Source organism: Passer montanus, unplaced genomic scaffold (assembly GCF_014805655.1).
Source record: "Passer montanus isolate IOZ18808 unplaced genomic scaffold, ASM1480565v1 scaffold150, whole genome shotgun sequence".
Lineage (NCBI taxonomy): Eukaryota > Metazoa > Chordata > Aves > Passeriformes > Passeridae > Passer > Passer montanus.
The window spans coordinates 88,707-112,050 of NW_024362052.1; the positions used below are offsets into that span (position 1 = coordinate 88,707).

General features: G+C 60.3%; 2 protein-coding genes across 6 annotated transcripts; both read right to left on the minus strand.

Moving 5' to 3' along the window:
• Nucleotides 1–1,931: 1,931 nt before the first annotated feature.
• Nucleotides 1,932–11,890, minus strand: FGF5 (fibroblast growth factor 5). Of its 5 annotated transcripts, none has more exons than XM_039701981.1 (4): nt 11,790–11,890; nt 10,387–10,565; nt 6,394–6,497; nt 1,932–3,553 (listed from the first exon to the last, which is right to left on the minus strand). In XM_039701981.1, exons 2-4 carry the CDS (start codon nt 10,475–10,477, stop codon nt 3,218–3,220), a joined length of 531 nt encoding a protein of 176 aa, XP_039557915.1. In that variant the 5' UTR covers nt 10,478–10,565; nt 11,790–11,890; the 3' UTR covers nt 1,932–3,217. The 5 variants fall into 5 exon arrangements, with proteins under 5 accessions (XP_039557915.1, XP_039557913.1, XP_039557914.1 ...); XM_039701979.1 differs by having other exon boundaries at nt 10,309–10,565; XM_039701980.1 differs by having other exon boundaries at nt 10,309–10,664; nt 11,790–11,885.
• Nucleotides 11,891–15,564: 3,674 nt separating this feature from the next.
• On the minus strand, nt 15,565–20,018 carry PRDM8 (PR/SET domain 8). Its single transcript, XM_039701940.1, has 5 exons — nt 19,284–20,018; nt 17,697–17,917; nt 17,296–17,527; nt 16,782–17,104; nt 15,565–16,737 (listed from the first exon to the last, which is right to left on the minus strand). Exons 1-5 carry the CDS (start codon nt 19,981–19,983, stop codon nt 16,267–16,269), a joined length of 1,947 nt encoding a protein of 648 aa, XP_039557874.1. The 5' UTR covers nt 19,984–20,018; the 3' UTR covers nt 15,565–16,266.
• Nucleotides 20,019–23,344: the final 3,326 nt, after the last annotated feature.

Genomic DNA, 23,344 nt, shown 5'->3' on the forward strand with positions numbered 1-23,344 from the left:
AATAAATTTAAAAAGCCCAGAATTGCAGAAGCTCCACCCGAGCTGCCCTTGCCGGAGACTTTTGGGGAGTGCATCGCCACTGAGCTCCAAGGCTTTTCCAAGGAGAGTTACACACGGAGCGGCGGGGACGCCCCGAAACAACACAGTTTGCTGTGTACGCGGGGACAGCACCACGTACCTTGCGATAGCACCCACAGCCACACAGACCCCTGCCCTCCGTCCCCCGGAGCCTGGCGCCTTGGCAAACACGCACTTGGGGGCCACAGCTTTGGGAGGAGGGCGCAGGTTACCTGACCTTACCTTGGGGGGCCACCCCAGGGGCAGAGGGAGCCCCGCTCCTCCCGCCAGGAGCTCCCGGCCGGGGTTTGAGACCCCGAGACACCAGGGGGACGTGAGTTACCCCGAGACACCGCGGGGATGAGCCCCGACACACTGGGGACGCCGAGCGTGGGACAGAGCATCCCCGCAGAGCTTGCTCCCAGCAGGGCGCACTGGCACTACAGAGATGGCAGTTCCAGCGTTTGGGACCCTTGGGCTGTCGCTGTGACGCAGCTTGTTCAAGCACATGGACGGACGGACAGACACCAGCCCCGCCCGGGAACCGAGCCCCGACCCGCCCCAGCAGACCCCCAGTGATGGGTGCGGGATTTCGGGGCTCCTCTTGGAAGTGGGTCTGGGGGCTGCGCACACCCTACCCTGATCACAGCCTGGGCCCAGCCCTCCCGGAGATCCCCGAGGCGCCCTTCAGCTCTTACATTTGTTCATTACCCTTTTCTCACCTGCACAAACTCACCAGCTCCATAGGAAATCCTCTTCCTCTGGCGCTCCTGCTCAAGGATGCTCCTTTCAAGCCAAAGCCTCCATTTGAGTGAGGACAGACATCCTCCTGGGGGATCTGGAGCAAGACATACCCCCCCCCCCCCCCAGCAGGGGTGACTGCAGGGTGAAAGAGGATGGGAATGCTTTTTTCCTCTCAGGTGGTCAATGGATGTCTCCAAACCAGGGAGCCAGGGGACAGTGCCAGCTCACTGCACTCCTCACATCCCCCTTCCCATCTCCACGTGGATTTGCACCTCTGAAGGCGGCAATTGTCTGGAAAGGAACTTGGGAATCCTCTTGACCTTCTTGGGTTTCTGGCTTGTTCTCCCCAGCACTGCAGCAGTATCTCTGAGGTGGTTGAAAAGCAAAAAAGAAAAACAGAAAAAACAGCCCCCAAAAAACATTAATTGGAATTGGAAATTTAACAGAACTATATACCACATTCTGAGGCCTTTAGTCCCTTGCTGCTGAGCAAGCCCAGTGAATTCCTTTTAAGAAGGGTGTCGAACAGGGAGTGTCTGCTGGATTCCCCCAGCCTGCTCTCCCCCCTGGCACAGACCTCTTTGCTTCAATAGCATGACTAAGTTTCAATTACTACCACAACAGCAAAACACCAGCTTTTAGGCTTTTCCCCCCCATAAGACACTTAGGTAAAAAAAAAAAAAAAAACTAAACCAATTCCTCGTTTCCTCTGAGGGGATGCAGAGGCCACCAGACCAGCACACTCACTTCTCCCTTACCTATCTGGGCTGGGGCAGCGCCTGCAAAGGCTCAGATTCCATCAGCTCACAGAGATGCACTAAGCACCAGCCACTTGGATCCTGTCTCTGCACAGTCAGACAGCCCAGCTGGAAGTGACAGGGAGTGCAGGACACCCCTCCTCACCTGCCCCTGCCGTGACCCAGCTGCCCTGGAGGAGCCCAGCACCCCAGGGCATGGTAAAGGGAGCTCACCCATCCCTTCAGCTCTGCTCCACCCCATCAGCGACACCGCCTGGCCAGCCCCACCCCAACAGAAATACATGGAGCAGCCATGCAGTGCTGGCTTTTTCCTTCAGAGGAAGAGAAGGAGGCACAGAGAAGGCAAGAGATGACACGATCAGGTTATAAAATGAAACACAATAGTTTTATTCCAGTGTCCCTATCCATCCTCACACGTGGAGCACACGTGTCCGGCCAGGGGCTGCCAGAGGATGGCAAAGGCAAAGAACCACGATCCCAGTGTAGGAAGCCCATGATCCCAAGCCATTTGTACCACAATCAGATGCAGAGAGGAGGCTAATTATTGCTGCTGGACGCTGGCAGGGCTCAGGTCCTGAGGGGCTCTGCCAACCTGAGCTCCTGTTAAGGCTTCACCGGTGAGGTTCAATGCTACCAGTGCCTGTGCATACAGCAGCACTGCTAAGCACCCACTGCCAGCTCCGTGTGCACAGCTCCTCCACACATCACACCACGATGGAGAAACAATTCCACATCTGGGCCGCCAGGGTGGGAGAAACACTCCCCAGGGGACAAGCAGCTGTAACAGCATTTATTGCCACATCGCCACGCTCACTGAGAAACAAAAACCTTGCTCCCTGCCTCTGCAAATGTATTGAGAGTGGTAAAATAAATCAGCAGCAAAAACCATTGGATAAAACTGGTGGGCACCTGGGGGCCACAGGCATCCCTGTCCTGTGGGGATACCTGCGGGGGGACTCCTCCAGGGAGCGGGAATGCCCCGGCACCAGGGCAGAGGTATTTTAAAGCAGGCATCAAATCCATACTCAGACGGACAGCAGGAGACTCGCTCCTCCAGCTGTCCAGGGAAGAACGGGAGAGAGTGCCGGGAGCGGGCTGCAAAGAGCCACCCGGCCTGCGACCCCCACAAAATAGACCCACACGTCTGTTATTGCCAACAAAGGGTTAAGGACCGCCGCGCAGCACAGGTAAGGCGACAGAGTCTGCAGGGCTCGGTCTCCGGGTTTAATCTGTGGAAGGGAAGAGCTGGCTTCCAGGAGAAGGGAAAGGGACAGACCTGGATGTACGGTGCCTGAGGTATGGTCGGAGGAAAAAGTGCAGCAAGAAGGAGATGCAAGAAAAACAAACAAAACCGCTTGGCTCTGAACATCTCTCTCGTGTGAAGATGATTGTCAAAGGAGTCACTAGTGAAAATAAGGTAGGAAAAGATGTTGGCTGTAGAGGTGCCTTCCTACTTCTCCCAGCGACAGAACGCTAACCCGAGGTCTGTCCAGCGCTCTCAGCTCACCGCAGCAATCCTCTTTGGCAAGCCCGAGCCACTCCCTCGGGGCCTGTGCGGTGCAGAGCAGACCTCAAGGCCAGGCCGGCCGCCCGGGAGCTCCCCGGTGTCCATGTGCCGAGGGAGACACGGTCCCCGCAGGCTCAGCCCCGCTGCTGCCCTACCCGAAGCGGAACTTCAGCCGGTACTTGCCAGGGCTCCGGCGAGGCGGCGACGGAGCCACCTTGGGCTTGGGCAGCGGGGGCTTCTTCTCAGGGAGGGCGACGGTGAAGGCGAGCTCGGGGGGCTGCGGCTGCCAGAAGCGGGGCAAGAAGTGCGTGGAGACGTGCTGGGGCCGGGCACGGGGGCTGCAGCCACGCTTGGCCTTGCCGCGCTTGTTGAGCGCCACATACCACGGGCGGCCCGAGCGCGGGCTGCGGTGCACGGCTGAGGCGTAGGTGTTGTAGCTGTTCTCCTGGAAGCGCTCTCGGAAGTGGCAGTCCACCGTGAAGCGAGCCTGCGGGAGGGGGAACACAGGGGACACCGCTGGAGAGGGCCGGGGGGGCAGCTGTCCCCCAAAGCTGGCCCTAAGGAGCGGCTGGAAACGCGGGGCACCAACACCGAGGGTGCCAGCCACGTGAGTGGTTGGAAAACCCCCGGTGCAGATAGTTCAGGAGCTGCTTGCCACCCGGGTTTGGGTTTTGCTGGGGGAAAAAAAGCATTCCAAAGCCAAAGAGCAGAGCCCAGCACTGCACCTGCATGCCCACAGCCCCGGCATCCCCGTCTGTAGCTTCTGGCAGCCCCTCCCAAATATTCTGCCACACTTTAACCTGATGGCAAGCACAGAACCTGGTGCCCCAAAAGCTCCCCCAGCTCCATTTCACAGCAACACCTCCAAACCACTGACACGAGGAGATGCTGAGCTCTCCAGCTCCGAAGCCAGACACCCAGAATACACCCAACCCCCAGCGGGGCTTTGTAACCACAAGGAAGGCGTTCAAAAGCCCAGATTTAACCCAAGAGGTTGAGCCTTACAGCAGAAGTGACAGAGCCCACAACCTGCCACACACGTTTTGCCTCATAGCACTTGGAATTAGGCCTCCTTTAGCTTGCTGATTCCGAGGGATATCGCCTCTGTGACCCATTTCTGCTCTCCCCACCTTCCATACACCCTTCCTGCTGTCTGCCCCGTGCACAGGCCTCCACCTTCCCCAGCAAGGCTTTGCTGGCCCTCTGTGCTCCCTGAAGCCCCAGTGCTCAGGCAGGATGTCCCACAAGCCTAGGAAGTCCCTGTCCTGCCCTAGGAAGTACATAAACAGCTGCCCCACCCTCATCCTGTCAGACTCACCCTCGTCCCAGTCTCTCAGCCCATCACTGCACCGCTCCAGCCTGGAAAACCCATTTTTTCCCTGGGAAGAAACTTCCTATAGGAAATAGGACAGAGGGGGTACCCGCAGCACATGGCTGGCATGGGACTTGCTCTGAAGAGCTCCAGAGCAGTCCTGGAGTCAATTAAATTTCAAAACCCAGCAGAGGTTTGCCCCAGCGAGGAATGCAGCTTTGTGGCAGCTCCTGGGAAAGGAGAATTACCTGGGCAAATCTGTCCCCCCGGGGTCCGTGCTGGACAGGAACAACACCCCTCCCACCCGCTCCATGCTAAAAATGGACAAACAGGAGAGCGAGGATTTACCAACGAGGAAAAAGCCATCTGTGCACGCAACTGATAATTACCGGGATATCTGTCATCTTCTGAAGCTGGTGCCTCTAAAAATGAACCACTCGGTAATTTAATTAAGCTGGCATTAAAAAAAAAAAAAGGAAAAGAAAAGAGAGGAGGAGGAAGAGAGCGTCTGTAAAACACCGAGCTGGGATGGAGCAGGGCCCAAGAGTGAGTTTTGAAGGAGCCCAGATTCCTGCAGGAATGACTTTGGTCTGGTTCAGCCGAAGCCCCCGGCCTGACGCCCGTATCAAAGCGCTGCCCTGAGTGACGGGCACAGGACGTGCTTTGTACTGCTCGGAGCTCATTAGGCCATGAAATAACCTCCATCCTGCCAGCACAGCAAAGAACAACAGATGCTGGGTTTGCATTATTGGCATTGTTTAGCCCAGCAATCTTTAGACATTTGGGTCAAGTTTCTACAAATTTGCAGCTTTCACCCGAGCGGGGCACCGAGTGTCCTCACCCCTGCCCTGACCCTCCTGACTGAGGTCCCGCTCTGGCCCTGCCCTTTGTGTCTCAGCAATTAACCGTGCACCAACAAGGCTTGATTTAATTTCTGCCTGTGCCAGGGCATAAATCAAGGCTTCAGCTCAGATAAGAGGCCCATTGTACACCAGAGGGGAAGGCTCTGGAGGGTCCGGCCATCGCGCCCTACCCGATTCCCTTTCCTCTCCATCCTTTCCCCCTCCTCCTGCTCTGCCCCTCTACTCTCACCTCGTGTTTTTTCCTCCATGGAACCATTCCCCTTCTCCTCTACATCCCATTCATGCTCCTACTGGATTTCTTAAAAGAAGCAAGCAATGGCTCACCCTTAATCACTAGCCTGCAGGAGCAACACTCCAAAAAGACTTAAAGGAGAGAGAGGTGAGTTCAGAAATCCCCCTGGAAGAGATCTGCAAGCACATCCGTGACATCCGCCCTGGCACCGGGAGGTTTGTCTTGGAGCTGCAGGGTGGGTACCAGCCTTTCCTCTTTCCCCAGCCCTCATCCCTGGCAGGGCTCTCTGGGAAGCACCCTCGGGGCCGAGCTGCTGCCTTACAAATGCCCTTGGCGGGGTGGCACATCACACACACCTTTCAGAGGCACCGACTGGGGTGTAAGCACAGGGGCTCACTGTCCTGGCTTAAACGGCCTCTGGAGCTGACAGCAAGAAACAGGGAAGCAGCCCCCTGGGGCTGAAACAAGCAGCGAAATCAGCTTATGGATTCATTCGACACAGAGAGCTGGGAAAAGCATAACAACCTCAGCCTCCAGGACGACACCCCGCAGAGAAAAGTTCCCGGGATTTTCCCACCCTGGCCGCAGCATCCCTGCGCATCCCGGCCCTCACCTGCCGGGGTTCCCTGTCCCCGGGGGCAGAGCCAGCCCGAGCCGCGGGGCTGCCGGCGCCGGGAGACATTTGGCTAAATCCTTCTGCGCGATCTGCGGCAGCAGCGGCGGCTAAAAATAACCCAGCCGTGCTCGGGGAGCAGGCTCTGCCGCCGCCGCAGAGCCCGAAAGGCTCTGGGCAGGAAGGTGGGCTCGGGGGGCAGCGGCTCTGCCTGTCCCCTCCGAGCCTGCCAGGCCCTGCCGACAGGCGGAGGTGCCACCAAGCCTGTCATACACCACACGCACTGATAAGGGGGGGGTTTACTTACACTTGCATGGAGTTTTCCTTTTTTTGACATCGCTAAAAATTTGTTGCTGAAAACTCCTCGTATTCCTACAATCCCCTGAGACACAGCAAATATTTCCAAAATACCTAGGATGACAGAAATCCCAGAATAAATCACAGTTCTTTTCACATCGGCGTGACAGAGAAAAAAATAAATACAGCTTAGTCTGACAGGTTTGCATTTCCTCTCCCACGTCCCTGCTCCTCAGCTGCCTGGCTCCACCCAGCTCCTGCTCCATCCCTCTGCCTCACAGAGCAGCCTCCATCCACTCTGGCATGGATACGGGCTGGTGGCTGGGACTTCTGGGGGTTTGTTTTTTGGGGTTTTTTTTTGTTTGTTTTTTTTAAGTGCCATTTTGGGGCACAATTCCTGGCGGGGCTGTGGTGGAGCGAGTTGACCCCTGGGGAAACCACCCACACCAGCCCACTGGGATCAGAGCTGCCCCACAAGCCAGCTGGGACTGGAGCATCCCTGAAGCTCCCTCACAGCCCAGCACCATGGAAATAACGCGGCTTTCCTGAGCACGAGCAGATCAGGGATTCTGGCCCCTGTCTCCCTCACAGCCCAGCCTGGGGCACTGTGCAGCCCAGCACCATGGAAATAACGCGGCTTTCCTGAGCACGAGCAGATCAGGGATTCTGGCCCCTGATGGGGCACGCAGGACCTGCAACTCATCCGGCAGAAGAGCTGCAGCCTCCGAGCATCCCTCGGCAGCAGCACCCACATGCCACCTCCCCGGGCGGTGCGGGGTGACTCGAGCAGAGGGCCGGGCACCCCCCAAGCCTTGCCAGCTGGGGAGCAGCGCCACGTCCCCGGAGCACCCCGGGGAGCCGGCACTGCTGCCCAGCCGCAGCCCCAGGGGCCCCGAGGCCCCGGCCCCAGCGGGAGGAGCCTGCAGAGCATCCCGCCCGGCCCCCAGAGGGCCGTGGGATTGACGTGCCGGGAGCCACCACCGAGCCACGTTAAGTCCCCCAAGGATGGGTATCGGATCACCACTTCCCACGTTTATTTTAAGGAGGGAGCGCATCCCCCTGAGGCACCCACGTCCCAGCACCAAGGGCCTGGGGGCACCCTGGGGGGGGTTACGGCTGCCACACCCCTCCTGCCACAGGCCATGAGGCTCGGCAGCCCCAGCAGAGCAAGGCAGGTCCCTTGTCCAACACCTCTCTGTCCCCAGGGGCACCCCAAAGCCTCCTGCCCATGGCGGGCTGGCCCTGCTGCCGTGCCAGACGCACTCCTCCGGTTCATTGGGGTTGCCCGGGGTCAAGCCCTACTTCCCAGAGGCCAAAGCTCGGGTTTCCCTGCCAAAAGCCACCTTCTTCCTCCTGAGGGCCTCCTGAATGCCACAGCCCGGCACAGCCTCGCTGTCCCCGGCCAGGGCTGGCTCTGCTCCCACGTGTGGAGCTGGTGGCGCTGTGGCCTTTCCGGGGGGAATAGCTCGGCTCAGGGAGGAAGGAACTGCACATAATTCAGGTCTCTGCAGGACAGCTGTAGCACCAAACTTCTGCCAGCCCTGCCAAGCCCGTGTCTCCCAAAGCAGCCATGGGGTGGGGGCCCCTTTTCCTACCCATCCCCTAAACAAACCCCTCCAGGCCACGTGCCTGCCGTGCCCATCGAGCTCCAGGGCTCCCGGCATTCCTGCCCTGGGGCCGCTCTCCCTCCTGGGACCACGGCCTCAAATCCCTCGGTCTGGGCCCCGAATCCCTCGGTCCTGGGCAGATGTGGCAGCCGCTGTGTGAGCGCTCCCGACAGCTGAGCCGCCAGGGCCACCTCGGGCCCGAGCCCTCGGGCTCCTGAGGGGATTTTTCATCCCCACCTGCCATTTCATTCCCTCCAGCAGGATATCATGGCAACTCCGACCGGAGGATAAGCCATGAGTTAGCACAGCTTTCTCTCAGGGGAACGTCAGCCTCAGTCCTATTTTTAAACCGAATATATCCTACCGCTGTGCTGGGAGAATGAGAATGCAGAGAAAGGGATGGAAAAGTCCCACGGGGAAAGGACCAGAAAGGGGCAGCATCTCCTGCCCCAGGTGCCCGGCGAGGGGCTGCGGTGGCAGGGCACCCCTCACGCTCTCGCACATCCCCAGGGCCTCGCTTCCCCGGGCCGGGCGAGCCCGCAGGCGGCACTTCCCGGCGGCAGACGGGCAGCTCTCCCGGAGCCCGCAGGGCACAGCCCCCCCGGCACCCCGAGCGCCCCTTCCCGGCCCGCCGGGACTGCAGCCCGCCGCGGGCGACAGGAGCCAGGGGCTGTGCCAGCCCCCGCGGCGGAGGGAAGACGGCAAGGACAGGGATGCTCGGCGCCGGCAGCCCCCCCAGACCTCCCGCTCCCCACTCACTGAGCGGACTCGCGTCGTGGGCGCCGTCCACGCGGCCGTCGGGGTGCAGCTGGAGGTGGAAGCCGATGCCCACCCGGCAGTAGAGCCGGCCCCGCCGCCGATCCGGGCGGCTCCGCGGGAAGCGGCTCGGCCCCGCCGCCGCCGCCGGGGAGGAGGAAGAGGAGGAGGAGGAAGACGCGGGGGCGTTGCGGCCCCGCTGCGCCCCGCCGGGCACCTGCTCTCGCCGGGCGCGGGCGGGCAGGGCGAGGAGGAGGAGGAGGAGGAAGGACGGGCTCATGCTGCCAGCGGGCGGGAGGAGGGAGGGAGGGCGCCGCATCCCGCTCCGCTCCGAGCCCTGGAGGGGGGGACCGAGCACGGGGGAAGCCGGGCCGCCCCTCCCCGCTATTTATAACCGGGCGGCGGCCCCGCACCTGTGCCCGGCCCCACGCCCCCCCACCCCCCCATCCCCGCGGCAGATGCGGGGCTCGGGGCGCATCTATCTGGGAATTAACTTGTCTTCCTCGCCGGGACGAGGCCACGGGGCTGCAGGACCCTGGGGACAGGCTCGGGTTGCAGCCCCCCGCCTGGGGTTCGGGGGGTGACGCGGCAGCTGCGCGCCCAGCCCAGCCTCGAGCAGGGGGCTCGGGGCAGCCCCCGAGCCGCAAAGCTGCTCTCCCTCACCCACTCGGCTCCTGGGGATAACGGGGGTCCCATCACCACCCCCCAACAGCATCTCACGGCCTGCGGGAAGTGGGGGTGGCCCTCGTCGGTCCACAGCATCCTCCTTGGTTCCCAGGCAAGGGGTACACGGTCCCCAGCCTCCTGCCACCGTCAGGGTGACCACACATGTCCCAGGTGCCCTCAGCACCAGTGGCCGGGCTCCTTGCCACGCACCAAGACAACGACTGCACAGCACCGCCGAGCGGGAGGAGACCCCGCAGCAACAGCCCATCCATCCCCCTGGCACAACTCCGCATGGATTATCCTTCCTCAGCTCCTGGGGCCGCTCCAGGTCCTCAGAGCCGCAGGGGAAACCTCACCTCTAGCAAAGCCAGCGGGGCCCAAAAGCTCCCTGCCCTGCCCGCAGCCCCCACTCCGCCCCTCGGTGCCCGCAGCACTCCTGGAGCCGGGGTTGCCCCCTAAACCCCACCTAGGAACTGCCCCCCAGCCTTCCCAGGGGCGATCCCGGCTGGCGGGCTCATCCAGGCCACGCGGCCAGGGATCGGGTTCGGCAGGAAGGAGGCAGAGCCGGTGGCACGCCGGAGGGTGACCTTCGCCTCCCGAGGAAGCTGAAGGTCGGGGGCACCGAGAGGGACACGCACTTGAGGAGCCGTAGGCAGCCCGGGTGACACCTGGCACAGGCTGGTGCGAGCAGATGATCCCCCAGCATTGCTGCCATTTCAGACCATTTCTCAGCACAGAGAGCTATATGCACACGTGTTATATATAGACATGTATACATAGACAGCCCTATATATAGATGCACATACCTGCAGGAAGGTCAGGGCACTGAGTCCTTGTTTACTTCTTCCCAGCTGTAGTGCTTAGCCTGGCAAAAGCCATGACTTCCACTTACTCACCTCCTCTTGAATTACACACGCATGCTGATTCCCAATCCGGATCCACGAGGAGGACGAGGACCTGCAGGACTTCCTCACCTCTGGAGTGGTGTTCATGCCAGACTTCCTGTGTCAGCGCAGCTGAGGGAGGCAGAGCCACCTTGCTCCAGGAGGATTTCCTCTTGGGCATCTCAGTGCAAAGGCTGCAGCTGGTACAGGATGATCACAGCAGCAAAATCCCTGTTCTTCATCTGGGGCAGCAGAAAACACTTCTGCCCCTGAGGGTTAAAGGTGAAAGCAAAAATGTTCACAGTTGCCATCCTGGGGGTGACAGGGCACAGCAGCAGCCCAAGAGCAGAAAGAAGGCATCTGCATTCCTAGGCCAGAGACATCGGCTGTGAGAAAAGCTTCTGTGCCCAGAGGGTCACCAGCAAGCCCAGCCCCCTCAGCTTTGACCCTACTGTCCACCCTCACAGTTTCCAGCAGCACTTCTGGTGCCACCCTGGCTGCCAGACATCCTCTGCCCACTCACACTGCTGTTATTTCCCCCCCACCCACAGCAAAGAATTCCTAGACAACTCAAACTTCCAAGGGGGGTGGCCACCAAGAAGGCAACCCCAGCCAGGTGGGCTTGCCCAGGCTGGTCCCCAAGACCCACTTTTGGAAGGAACCCCACTGCAGTGAGCATTCCTGACCCTTTCTGGGGGCCCAGTGGGGCAGCAGAGCCCTTAGGGTTCACTCAGTGCCTGTATTCCCCTTTTCGTTGTTGTGGAACTGGACAACTGCAGGACAGCATCCCTTTTCTCTGGGGACTCCCTTGCCCTGTCAGAGCATCACCCAAGCCCCCTCACTGCGGAGAAGTGACTGACACAGGGCCCCATGGCATGCAGCATGTTTTCATCCTCGCTGTGACCCTCCCAGAGCCCACAGGCAGTGCTGTGGGCATGGCCTGGGAGGCTCTGGGTGCCTCCTGTTTATCCCCCTGCCTAACACGTCCATTTCAAATACCCCTGCGGCACGGCTCAAAAAAAAGCCCCAAAGAACACCAACATAAAAACAAGACAAACACAAGGTTTAAACCTAAATAAATAAGCAGACGTAACAGCGAAGTTCCTGGAGCAATTGTGTGTGATTGCCTTTGGCAGCAGCAACCCTCACACACACCCCAGCAGCTTCGGAAGCCTAATGCTGATGTTATGTTATTTAAATTATTCAGAGCTCGGTTACAGGGAAAACTCAGCAAACGGAGAGGATAAGCTGTGTTTCAAGTGTGAAATTCCCCATTTGAAGATGAGAAGGACTCTTCTGAGCCTGTTTGATCTGCTGCAGAGCACCGGGCCTGCAAGCTGCACCGCGGGAGCGCTCCCCCTTCCAATGTCAGCCTGGTGCTACCTAATTGCCACTTAAAAATACACCAGGCAAAGCATGGGGAGACACGAGACCGGCCAGCAGAGCCTGGAAATAAAACCTTTACAAGGAGGATGTGCCTGAAGGAGACTCACCATGGTCAGACGGAGGTGGCTGGTCCCCAGGCCACCCTGCACATCCCTCTAAAAGTGTCCCCATGCCTAAAACACGGCAAGCTACAGCTGCTGAAGGAGCTTTACAGAATCAAACACCCCACCAGCAGGACATGCCTTAAAACTGGTTGGTTTAATCAGGATGATTGTCCAAACCTGTTACCACAGGTGAATTTAATTAAGACGATTGTCCTCCTCTCAATTAAGATGATTATTACCTTCAGGTGCTGGGGAAGCACAGGTGCAAGTGGTTAACATGCCCCATGGGCGCGAATGTCACCGAGATCACTCAGCAGCCACCCCACAAGCCGGGATAAGGAAAGAAAACAAATTCTAACAGGTGAAAAGCACTATCCTTTTAAATAAAGCTCAGAGCACGCCAGGCATTCCAGCATTCTGCAGGACAGCAGTGTATCTCACAGAAACATCCCCCCTGCGCTTTGGTTTTTGTTTGTACTTGCTCTAAGCACACCACCAACAGATTCTGCACTGGCCCAGGTCTTTCCCCACTCCAAATCAGACCTCAGCGGCAGGGAAAGCAGGGAAGAAGTACTGTACAGCTCATGTGATTTTCAAAAGAAGGGAGCTACTTCAGCCTTTCCTAGACATCCACAGCTGAACAACATGTTTTTGAGAGCTGGGTATCGCAGTGAAATCCTAATAGCTGCTTTTCCAAATGTAACAGTTAGAGGTGAACTGGAGATAGGCACTGTACAGAGAGGAGCTCGGCCTCCTGGCAGCAGTGGCAGCAGATCTCCGTCTGTCCGGCACACTGCTCAGCACCCTCACATCAGCACAAAACCCAGCACACGGATTTTGTCAGGGCCTCTGCAGGCTGGCTGGGAGGATGCTCAGAGGTTGTGAAAGCCTCGCTTGCACAGCTCTCTCCGGACCTAAGGGAAAGAACCCTTATGTCTTTCTGCACAGCCTGTAGCCACAGTTCAGGTGCCTGTGTCCAGCTGCCCGGTGCTAATCCCTTCCCAGACCTACACAGGCACAGCTCCTGCTGGCTTTGGCAGGAGGGGATCAGGCCCCGAGGCAGGCAGCTACCCCCAGCTCCAGCCCAAAGGTGCACAGGCTGTGGGTCTGCTGCCCCTGGCTGCCCAACTACTGCGCCTTCAAACAGAAACCTCTGTGCCTGCAAAGCTGCCTTCTGCTCCCCAGGAACAGCACTGAAATCAGGATTTGTTGGAATTATTATCATTGTTATGATTTGCAGTGTGGCCCAACTGCAGGGAAGATGGAGCACTCTTAAGTGCTGCAGAGCACAGGGAAGGGGCTCCCCAAATCTGAAGGCTGCTCGTCGTCATTCCCAGCTCCTACTTGCTGCTCCTCTGCAGCACATCAGAGGTGCCCCTTGTGGGTGGGTTTCAGAGGCAGATGCATCTGTGGGCTCTGGCAGAGGCTTACAGTGTCAGCTCTGTCCCAGAAAAGTGCCCAGGCAATGCCCCAGAAGGCAATTTTCTGGGCTGTGGTGTCGGGTGAGGACCCTGCACAGGGGAAAGCCAGCTGGTGCCATAGCCCAGCCAGCTTCTGTGCTGTGCAGAGACACAGCACAGCATCCACCACGGACAGGAAAAGACTTTTAAAGGGAAAAAAGAAATGAAAAAATGAAAAAAATATAAAAGGGGAGATTATCTTCCTGTTTTCCAAGCAGCAAAATGTTGACAAAGGAGCAGTATGTGGCAATATGTAGCAATGGTACCCATGCTGACCTGAGGAGAGCTAGCGTGGCTCTGGGGAATGAGGGATGTGCTGTGGCCAAGCCCTGATCCCAAATGGCCCAAGGGGAACTTCTGTGAACCCTCTCCACACAACACCCCACTCCACAGGATCACGGGCACCGCCTGCCCTTACTACAGCATGTTCTGCTTGTGCAGGAAGCAGTAGCTGGAGTTTGATTTATCACTTCGGAGTTTGGTATCTTATTTCAGCAAAACAAAGTTTTGGATTAAATTTGCTAGTCTGTGGATTTTTGTACTTTTAGACAGAAACAGAGTGAGCTTTGTGCGGCAGTAACAATGCAGGCACCTGCTGCATTGCCTACACATGCATTGTCTAACAGTGTTTTTAGGGAGCTGATCCAGCCCCAAAGGGAGCAGTCCTGGGGCTCAGCACAGTGCCTTCTGACAGAGCCAGGAACACACAGAAAGCACGGCGCTGCAGAGGCTGCCAGGGCAGGGCAGGGGCGCAGCGCACGGCCGTGAAAAGCCATACAATATTTGGGATAGATGCAAGAGATCATGAAACCCGCAGGTGTGTGCTGGGCCCCCGAGTGCACCTTCGTGCAGGGGAAGCACCATCCCTCCAGCAGCACCAGGACGAGCGCAGGGAGCCAGGGAGAGCACAGCTAGCACGGCCGCTGTGAGCCTCCCCGGCTGCGGGGCCCGAAGCCGGCCCGGGGCTGCCGGGGGAGCGGAGCTGCCGCGGCCGAGGGGTCCGGAGCGTCGCTCCCGGGGAAGGAGCCCGCCGGGGCCCCGAGCAGAGCCGCTCTGGCCCCGCGGCGGCCCCGCTAGGTGGCGGTGCCCACCCGCCTCTGCCGCCCCCGGCATCCCCGCAGCCCGCCCGCATCCCCCGAGCAGCATCCCGGGAACCCCCAGGAGCGGGACGCGCAGGGCGGCACCGCTCTTAAAGGAAGATCCGCGGGGTAATCAGTGTCTCGCCCCGCAGTTAACAGCAGCAGGTGAGGCTGTGCGTATTCCAGAGGCAGGGAATGAGAGCGGGGGGCCGCTTCGGATCCTGGCGGGGCTTGAGGGTATCGGTACGGAGCCGGGGTCAGCGCGCTGGGAGAGCCAGCAACATCCGCGGGAGCTGGGCTGCCCGCGGCCGGGACTTTGCTGGGCTGTCCTACGTGAGGCCCCAGGCGCTTCCCCGGGACCTGTAAAGTCTTGGCAGCAGGTCCGGGTACCCCGTGCAGACCCCAAACCCCATGGCAGCCGCTGGCACCTGGACCCCATTTACGTGACACTGTGGGGCTCTCACGCTTCTGCCGTGGGCTCCTGCCGCACAGCTCCGGCTTTGGGATATTTTCCCGGCCAGTGACCCGGCACAGCCTCGGTGCCAGGATGAAGGCGGTGTGTGGAAATGGGTTTCCTGCACATCCCCGGGCTGTGCATCCCCCGGTGCCCTCCCGTGCCCCCAAAGTGGGGCTGGCACTGAACGCACCCGCTGATGGTGGTGCTCTTCAGACCAGGCTGTACACCCGGGAGTGTCCCCCTTGTCTTGGTCCTGCCGGGTGTCCCTGGCTGCGATGCCACCACCCCGGCAATGCACCGGGACAGCGGGGAACCACCCCTGGCCCCTCAAAGCACTCCCGAGGCACCGCGGGTTGGGTCCTGTCACCCCAGAGAACCCCCGGGCACCCTCCGTGGCTGTGCCGCCCTGCAAGCCGGGGACGGGCAAAAAGAAAAACAAAATAAAGACACGCAAAAAGAAAAAGAAAGGCAAAATGAAAGAAATTAAAGACAACCCAAAAGACGAAGGGGAGAGGAAAGGAAGGGAAAGACAGGATGAAGGAGAGAAATACAGGCGGAATAAAATGCCGGACAAAAGCAAAGGTGCTCAGACAGAGGGATGCCGGAGGGGCCGAAGGAAGGCAGGCGAGCAGGGAAGGAGAGCGCAGAGAGCAGGCGCCGTGGTCGGGCTTTTGTGCCTTCCCCGCGGCCCGGCGCGGCCGGGGACCCCACTGCCACCGCGCAGCCGAGGGGCCACCCCTCGGTCACCGCCCACTCCCCCGCATCGATTAACGTCCAGGTGCTTTGAAGAAAATAAAGTCATTTATTGTCAAAGCATCCAACATACCCGGATAAACTATAAAGTTTAATAAATCTTTTTTTTCTTTTTTTTTTTTTTCTTTTTTCCAGAGGGGCGAGGAAAAAAAAAAAACAAAACAAAAAACCAAACCCAAACGGGAAAGGGAAGGTAACACGGAACTACCGAGACTCCATTCCACGGGCACCAGTGACACTCGGGGGAAGGGGCGCGGGCGGCGGGGCCGGACGGGGGCAGCGCCCGGTGCATGCAGGACCCCGGCCCGCCGCCCGCCGGCCCCGCCGCGCTCCCCTCGCCCTTAGCTTCATATCCAAAATAAAAATTTACCCTGACATAGAATTATTATTACATCTAAACCATAAGTGCTTAATAATTTAAGTAGAAACGTATGACAAATGCATCAATATGTTGCAATATATGACATTTTAAAAAATGTATTTTTTAAGTCATTTGATTTTTTTTGTTTTCTTTTTCCCGGTGCTTCTCTTTTTTTTTCTCTCTCTCTCTTTTTTTTTTTTTTTTTTCTTTTACCTTCATTTTTCTGCTTCTTCTTCTTCTTTTTCACCTCCTCCTCCTTCACCCGCTGCCCTCCCGCCCCTCCCCGGACTGTGGAAACGCGTGCATCGAAGGGGAAGGCTGGGAGAGGCGGGGGTCCCGGGCGGGTTCCCGGGGCCGGGGGGTGTCCCCGCTAGTTGTGGGAGGTCATGTGGCGGGAGAGGTGGTGGCGCTCGCGGAAGGACTCGTTGCAGATGGGGCACTTGAGCTTCTCCTCGCGGCGGCGCTTGACGAGGGGCTCCAGCGCGTATTCCTTCTTGTGGTGGGAGCGCATGTGGTACACCAGGTCCGAGGTCATGCGGAAGGACGCGTTGCACTTGGCGCACCAGTTCTGAGCCGGCAGGCACAGCGAGGTGAACGACGGCGGCAGCAGCGTCAGCGCCGACGGCAGCTGCAGCTGCAGCGGCCCCGCCGCCGCCGCCGCCACCGCCGCCGCCGCCGAGCTCTTGGGCCAGAAGGCCGTGGTGTAGAGGAAGGGGCTCTGCTTGGGCAGCCCCCCGCCGCCGCCGCCGCCGCCCGCCGCCTCCCCGCCGCCCGGCAGCTTGGCGGCCAGCGCCTCGGCGGCGTACAGGCGGGCGGGGGCGGCGGCGCCGTCGGGGCAGGGCTCGCCCAGCCCGCCCCCGCCTCGGGGCCGCCCTCGGGGGGCGCCGGCCGCCCCGGGGAGCCGGCGCGCCCGCCGCGGGAGTTCTCCAGTTCCCGCGCCAGGTTGTGGAAGTCCGTGGAGGGCTTGGTGCTGGCGGCGGGGCCGCCGTCGGGCCCGGGGAAGGGATGGTGCGGCGGCCCGCCGGGCTTGCCGAACTTGCCGGGCTCCTGCTCCTTGCCGGCACCGTCCTTGGCGGCGGCGGCCTCGGCGGCGGGGCCGATGTCGGGGCCGTGCAGCCGCTTGGGGCAGCGGAACCGGAGGTGTGCGGCGAAGGGCAGTTCGAACTGGAAGCGCTGGCTGCACTCGGGGCAGGCGAAGGGCGGCGAGCCTGCGTCGGGCGGGCACGACAGACAGACACAGAGAGACAGAGAGAGAGACAGCACCGTCAGCCGGGGCCACCGACGGCACGTCCGCCGAGAGTTTGGGCATCGAGAGCGGGGGATGCCGAAGCCGACCGCCGCCTCCCCGTTCCCCCCGGCGGCAGGGATCCCCCTCCTTCCTCCCGCCCGGGATACCCACCGTTGGTGCGGGCGGGGGCCCGGGCCGGGCCGAGCAGCAGCAGCTCGGTGAGCTCCTTCCCGTACCACACCAGCAGCTCCTCGTCCTTGGCGATGCGGCGTAGGGAGCGGTAAAAGAGCTGCCCGCTCTTGATGTAGGCCTCCAGGTTCTGCTCCTCCCGCTCCCGCGCCGACTGCACCAGCCGCAGCCACATCAGCCCCTCCGACGAGCCATTGGCCGCCGACGTGTCCACCTGAAAACCCGCGTTCGTCAGTCCACGGCACCGAAAGACAGACCGACCGAACGACCGACCGACCGACCGACAGCACGGGGCCAGGCAACAGCGGACAGCCTCCCCGGGCCGAACTGCGGGCACCGGCCGACGTGGCGAGCGGCCGGGCCCGGGGACGAGAGGCTCTTACCCGGAATATGTAGGGGACGGTGCGCTTGTCGGTGGACTTGAGGGCGATAAAGGCGATGCTGTCATACAGGGACGTGTGGCTCAGGACGCAGGGGCCGAAAATGGCATTTTCCGGGATGTCGCAGGTGGTGTAAACGCTGGTAAAAATGTCGGTCAAGCACTGCTGGACCGTCTTGGCATCCCCGTCCCATATTCCCCGCTGGACGCCGGCGTCCTCCATCCCTGCGGGCGGAGAGAGGGGCAGAGAGGGGCTGTTACCACAGCGGGTCCCGCTCAGTGGTACACCGGGATGCCCCTGAAAACAAAATAAAATCGACTTGAATCATCAAATAAAACATTACGAAAAGAACCTCCAAAAATTAAAAAATAAAAATTATAAAAAAAAGGAAAGAAATATACGGGGGAAAAAAGGAGAAAAAAGCAGGCGAGCAGTTTCTCCGGTTTGACAAAAATTTAAAGCAGGCTCAGAGCTGCGAGCAGAGGCGAGGTGCGGGGACTCTGCCGCGCTGATTTATTTTTTTAGATATCGCGACGGAGCTGGTTCTGAGCGGGGAGCCGGGAATCCCGCCGGCCGCGTCCTGTCCCGAGCGGGCTCCGGATCTCCCTGCAGTCCCCGGAGCCGGGCCGGGCTGCGGGCTATGCCGGGGGAGCGGGTGGGTTCCAGCGGCTTGTCATTGTCGCCGATTGCGTGTCAGATCACCTCCCGCTCCGCGCGACAAGGGGAACGTATGGCTGCTCATTATCATAATCCAGCACTTTCCCTCCGAGACTTTAATTAAAAGCAGCAAGCAGAGGTAATTATTTTTACCTCGACACGCTTATTTATGGAGCAGGGTGAGCCCCGGCTGCCGCGCGTTACGAGGGGAGGATGCGGGCGGCGGGCAGCTGGCGGGGCGCGGGCAGCGGGCAGGGTGCGGGGCCGGCGGCGCCGAGGCCGGGGAAGGAGCATTGCGCCCGGCTGCGGTGCCCTCGCCCTTCCCGACCAGATTAGCGCACGGCTGCCTCCCCCCGCCCCATCTGCCATCGAAATCCGTCATTCGGGGCTGGCTCGGCAAAAGACCGGTGCTCCTCCCGGTGCGCCTGCTGACGGCTGCCGCCGCTCGCACCGGGCACGGCTCCGCCGAGCCGCCGCTCCCCCCGCCGATTTCGGGGTGCGACCCGCACCACCGGGAACTTCACCCCCACCCCGGAGCGGCGGCGGGGGTCCCGGCCCCTCCCCGGGAACGGAGGCCGGGGAGAAGGGGCTCCGGCCGCCTCCCCGGCGCCCTCCCCGTTCCGCTGCTGCCCGACGCATCCCTTCCCCGAAGGAACGATTTCTCCAAACGAAACCACCGGCAGCGAGCGGCCCCCGCCGAACTTTCCTCCCGGCGGCGGCGAGCCCCGCACGGCTCCCCACGGCGCCGCATCCCCCCGGCTCCCCGGGCCGCCCCCGGCCCCGCGGCGCTGCCTTCCCCCGGCCGCCCTTTGTCCGGGCCGGGCGGCGCCGGTCCCCGCAGCCCGGGCGGGCCCGCCGGCAGCACGGCCATCCCCGGCATTGTTCCCGCTCCGGGGCGGCGGGGGGCGGCGGGGCCCCTCCGCCGGTACTCACCAGGGACGGTGGGGATAATCCTCGCCCCGAGAGTGGCACAAAGGCGGCTTCGGGCTGGCTGCCTCGGGCTCTCAGCGCCGCTCCATGCCGGGCCGGGCCGTGCGGGCGGCGGAGCGGGAGGCGCGCGGTGCAGACGGACCCGGTGCAGTGAGGGGCTGGCACGCAGACACACACTTTTTGTTTGCTGCACATAATCTGCCCAATGACGCGTGACAGCCCACGTCCCTCCCGTTAACCCCTTCGGGGCTGCCCGCTCGCCGCCCGCCCGCCCCTCACCTGGACCCGCCGCCACCGGGCGCCGGCGGGGAAGGAGGTGGGGAACGCGGGGCGCGTTCCCCCACCGACCCTCTGCCGGGGCAGAGAGCTCCTTTGGGGCCGCGGCTCCGCTTCGGCCCGGCGGGGGTGCGGGGCGGGGAGCGGGGGTGCCCGACGGCCGCTCCGCCCGGCGCCGGGATCCCGGCGGCGGCTTCCCGCCCTGTCCCCTCACCTGCCAGGTAGGGGCAATCGGACACGCAGGGAAAAACCCCCTCGGCGGAACGGATCCGGGTGGGGATGCCCGTGCCCGGCTCCGCCGAGCGGCTCTCCGGGGCGAGGCCCGGCGTGCGGAGAGCGGCACCGGGCAGCCCCGCGCTCTCCGCCGCAGCCGGCTCCCCGCAGGAGCGGGGCCGGGGGCAGCCCCGGCAGGAGCCCCCCCTCCCATTCCTGCCGTTCCGGGGCGGGGGGCGGCCACGGGCTCTCCCCCTGCACACGCGGGGCTCCCGCATTCACCGACACGCGCGCAGCGTCAGGGAACAGAGAGGCGCGGATGCTCTGCGCCGAAGGAAGGGGTTTATCGCCTGGAAAAGTGTTTACCGGTCCCTCCCTGCTCGTCGTCATTTCAGATACAAAACAGATTAAAAAAACCCTTTAAAAAAAAAAAAAAAAAAAAAAAAAAAAAAAAAAAAAAAGGAGAGACAAAGCGTTTTCCAGGGGCGAACGGAGCGGGGTTTGCAGAGAGTGGGCTGATGTTTGGCTTTCAAATTCACTTATCCTCCACATAATTACGATTTTCCTTGCATTAGGATTAAAGGCTGCATATAATATGCTTTCAACATTTATCTTATTAATTCGACAAAACGCAGCGTCTTCTAAAAGGGAGATTCTCATAACATTAAAAATATGGGAGTCTGTAAAAATTTGGATGTCAATTCCTGCTTCAAATGTGGTGGGGATTTTTTCTTTATTTCTTTTTTTTTTTTTTTTCCGTCAGTGCTGCAGCTCTCGCTGTAAGATATAAATTGTCCGAATGACTGTCATTAGTGGGGGAAAAGAAAACCTACGCGCTAATTTTATTCGCGCTAATTTTAAGGGACACCACAGCACATATACGATCTCGAAATCTCTTCGGCGTGATCTAAGCTACCGAAATTCCCTGGGACTGGAAAGGACCGCGGAGGCATTTCCGAGCTTTTATCCAGCCTCTGATGCCGCTCTAAAAGGGAATCCCAGGGAACAGCGTCCTTCGACCCGCAGAACGGCTTTGGGACGGCCGCGGGCTCTTTCTTTCGGAGTTTCTGCTGCGGGGTGCGCCCACCGCAAACCCCGCAAAACCTGGCGCCGGCGGCGCTCTCCCGGCCTCCTGGAAATGCCTCACCGGGATTTTTGGAGGACGCGGGGCAGGTGCGCCGGGCCCGATCCGGTCCCTGCCGCTCTGCCGGCGATCGCGGTGTCACCGCTGCCCGCCGCCTCCCGCTGCCGCACGCTCCTATCTCGGTACATCCATCTATTTTCTATTCGCTTATTTTTCCAGAAAAATCTCTTGCGGAGAGCTAGGGGCAACCCGGGCTGAGGAGTCCCGGCCGTTTTCCCAGGGACCCCCGCAGCCAGCAAACCCCCGGCACCCCCCACCCTCCCAAAGCACAGCCCCTCTCGACGGCACAGCGCGGCACCACCAGCTCCCGGGCAAGGGGAAGCCCCAGGAGCAGCGGACAAGCCCGGGAGCTGAGCTCAGAAGGGGCTGGGCTGGCGAGCCAAATCCCCACAGAAGGGAGCCCGGGGGGCGGCCCGGGGCGGGGACCTGGTGGGGATTCAAGGGCCGCAGGGCTGGCAGCGTGGGGATCCCTGGATGCTTGGACGCCACTGAGCACCGTGATAACCTCTTCTGCCCGCGGTGAGTCCGTGTGGGGATGGCTGCGGGGAACAGAGCACCTGCTCCCAGGAGTGTCAGCCTTCTCTTTCCCTCCTGACCTTCACGGGATGGGGAGAGGAGAGCGACCAGGAAAGGCTGCTCAGCCTGTGTTCAGAAACACTCCTGCATCCTTTGGGAAACACTGCCTGAGTCGTGTCGTGCGCCAGGCCCACGGGTGTGTGGTTAGTCCTGTGAGGAGGCACATACCCAGCTGAGAGTGAGCTCCCAGGTGACTGCAATAAAATCACTCATAAAATAAAATCACCGGGAGAGCACACGAGTTCCCAGAAGCACACGAGCCCAGCCACATTCGCTCCTGCGGGGCCAGGGCACTGTGGGGAGAGGGCACGAAGGGATGCTCTAAACTGTCTTGCTACCTTCTCTGCCTCAGGGCCAGCTGTGGTCCCCGGGAGGTGCACACCAGGTGGAATGGAAAATCCTCTTAAAACGAAATGTGGAGCCACAAGCTTTCCTGGTGCCTGGAGAAATGCAGCTAGAACGGTTCCCTTCCCTGGAGACAGAGAGGCCTCTGTAGTGGAAATAAATCAGGGCCTCAGCTGAATGACTGAAACCATCGTTTCTGCTTGTCACCAGGCTCGTGGATGGCGCCTTTCCTGGGGAAGCCCTGTGCTGGGGTGCCAGAGACATCCCATCACACTGCAGAGCCCGCTGGGAGTCCTCAGACCCACAACCAGCTGAATGTTTGCCTACCTTCAGGTCCTTGCCAGGTCCTAGGCACACCACCAGTGTTCTGTCTTGTTTCCAGCCCAGCTCCCAGACACACCCGGGGTGCCTCTCCCTTCCTATTGCCTCTGACCCTTCAGCCCCACCTCACTGATGCTGGACTCCTGGGTCAGGTCACTGCCATGGCACAAAACCACAAATCCCTAAAAAGGGCCAGATACCAGCCTTAGGTATGGTTCACCCCAAGGAGCAAATGCTCCTGGCTCCCCAGGAAGCCAACATACCTTCTCTACCTGCTTTAACACACCACAGGCATCTCGGCTCTGTCCTCATCCCTGATGGTGCCTGGACTTCCCCTCTACTTTTTTCCCAACAAACACAGAGTCTAGTTAGAAATATTAATTTGCATATTCACCAAAGGGTCACAGGAATTTTTTTTTTATTACCTAGACCACCAAATATAATACATGTCGTTGGTTAAACGGGTCATACATAGCCCCCTATCACTGCTGACTTTCTATTTCAGAATTATTTTTCTCAGGCTTTCTGCTTCTCCTCCTTACTTGGCCTGACAGCAGCATCAAGGTGTAAAACCTGGAAACCTTTCACCTAGCTTCACCTTCCTTCAAACATTTAACATCCTGACAGAAGACAAGATTGGCTACGAAGGACAGAAAAGGGAGAGAAATGGAAGAAGGGGAATCCCTGCAGGACTGAAATCTGCCTCTGCCTCCTGTACACCCCTGGGCCTTTCTGTCCCTGTGTGCCAGCAGCAGTGTCCCACGCTGGGACTGGCATGGGGTTGGGCAGTGCTGGGCTCTGTCTCCTCAGGAGACCCGAGCTCGGGGCGGTGGGCTGCGTGTCTCTTTGGTGGCCACACAAGCTCTCTGCTCTCGGGTCCGTGAGGATGTCGCTCACAGCTCCCCACCGGACCCTGGGTGGCCGCTGGGTTACGCATGGCCGAGCTCTGGCAGGAGCTGACTGCCCAGCTCATATTCCCTCAGGTGGATAATCCTCCTGCAGGGATGGCCTCTCCCCTCCTGGTGCTGCCTGGGGGGCTCTGAAGGCCTTGGCCTCTCCAGCGAGTGACAGTCCCCAAAGTTAGCAAGGGTTTGCTAAAGCCTGGCGCAGAGGGGGTGGGGAGAGCAGTGAAAGGACAGACAGACGGGGCGGGGGGGAGGGAAAAAATAAAGATGCAGAGGATTTCAGC

Excerpts from the sequence above, each read along its gene's own strand:
- FGF5 (XM_039701978.1), bottom strand. The coding sequence starts at position 9,026 with ATGAGCCCGTCCTTCCTCCTCCTCCTCCTCCTCGCCCTGCCCGCCCGC. Across the intron at positions 6,498-8,749 it reads CCACGACGCGAGTCCGCTCA|GTATTTTGGAAATATTTGCT; the intron begins GTGAGTGGGGAG and ends CTGTCATCCTAG. Across the intron at positions 3,554-6,393 it reads AAGGAAAACTCCATGCAAGT|GCTCGCTTCACGGTGGACTG; the intron begins GTAAGTAAACCC and ends CCCCTCCCGCAG.
- PRDM8 (XM_039701940.1), bottom strand. The coding sequence starts at position 19,983 with ATGGGAGGGGGGGCTCCTGCCGGGGCTGCCCCCGGCCCCGCTCCTGCG. Across the intron at positions 17,918-19,283 it reads GATTATCCCCACCGTCCCTG|GGATGGAGGACGCCGGCGTC; the intron begins GTGAGTACCGGC and ends CTCCGCCCGCAG. Across the intron at positions 17,528-17,696 it reads CCGTCCCCTACATATTCCGG|GTGGACACGTCGGCGGCCAA; the intron begins GTAAGAGCCTCT and ends GCGGGTTTTCAG.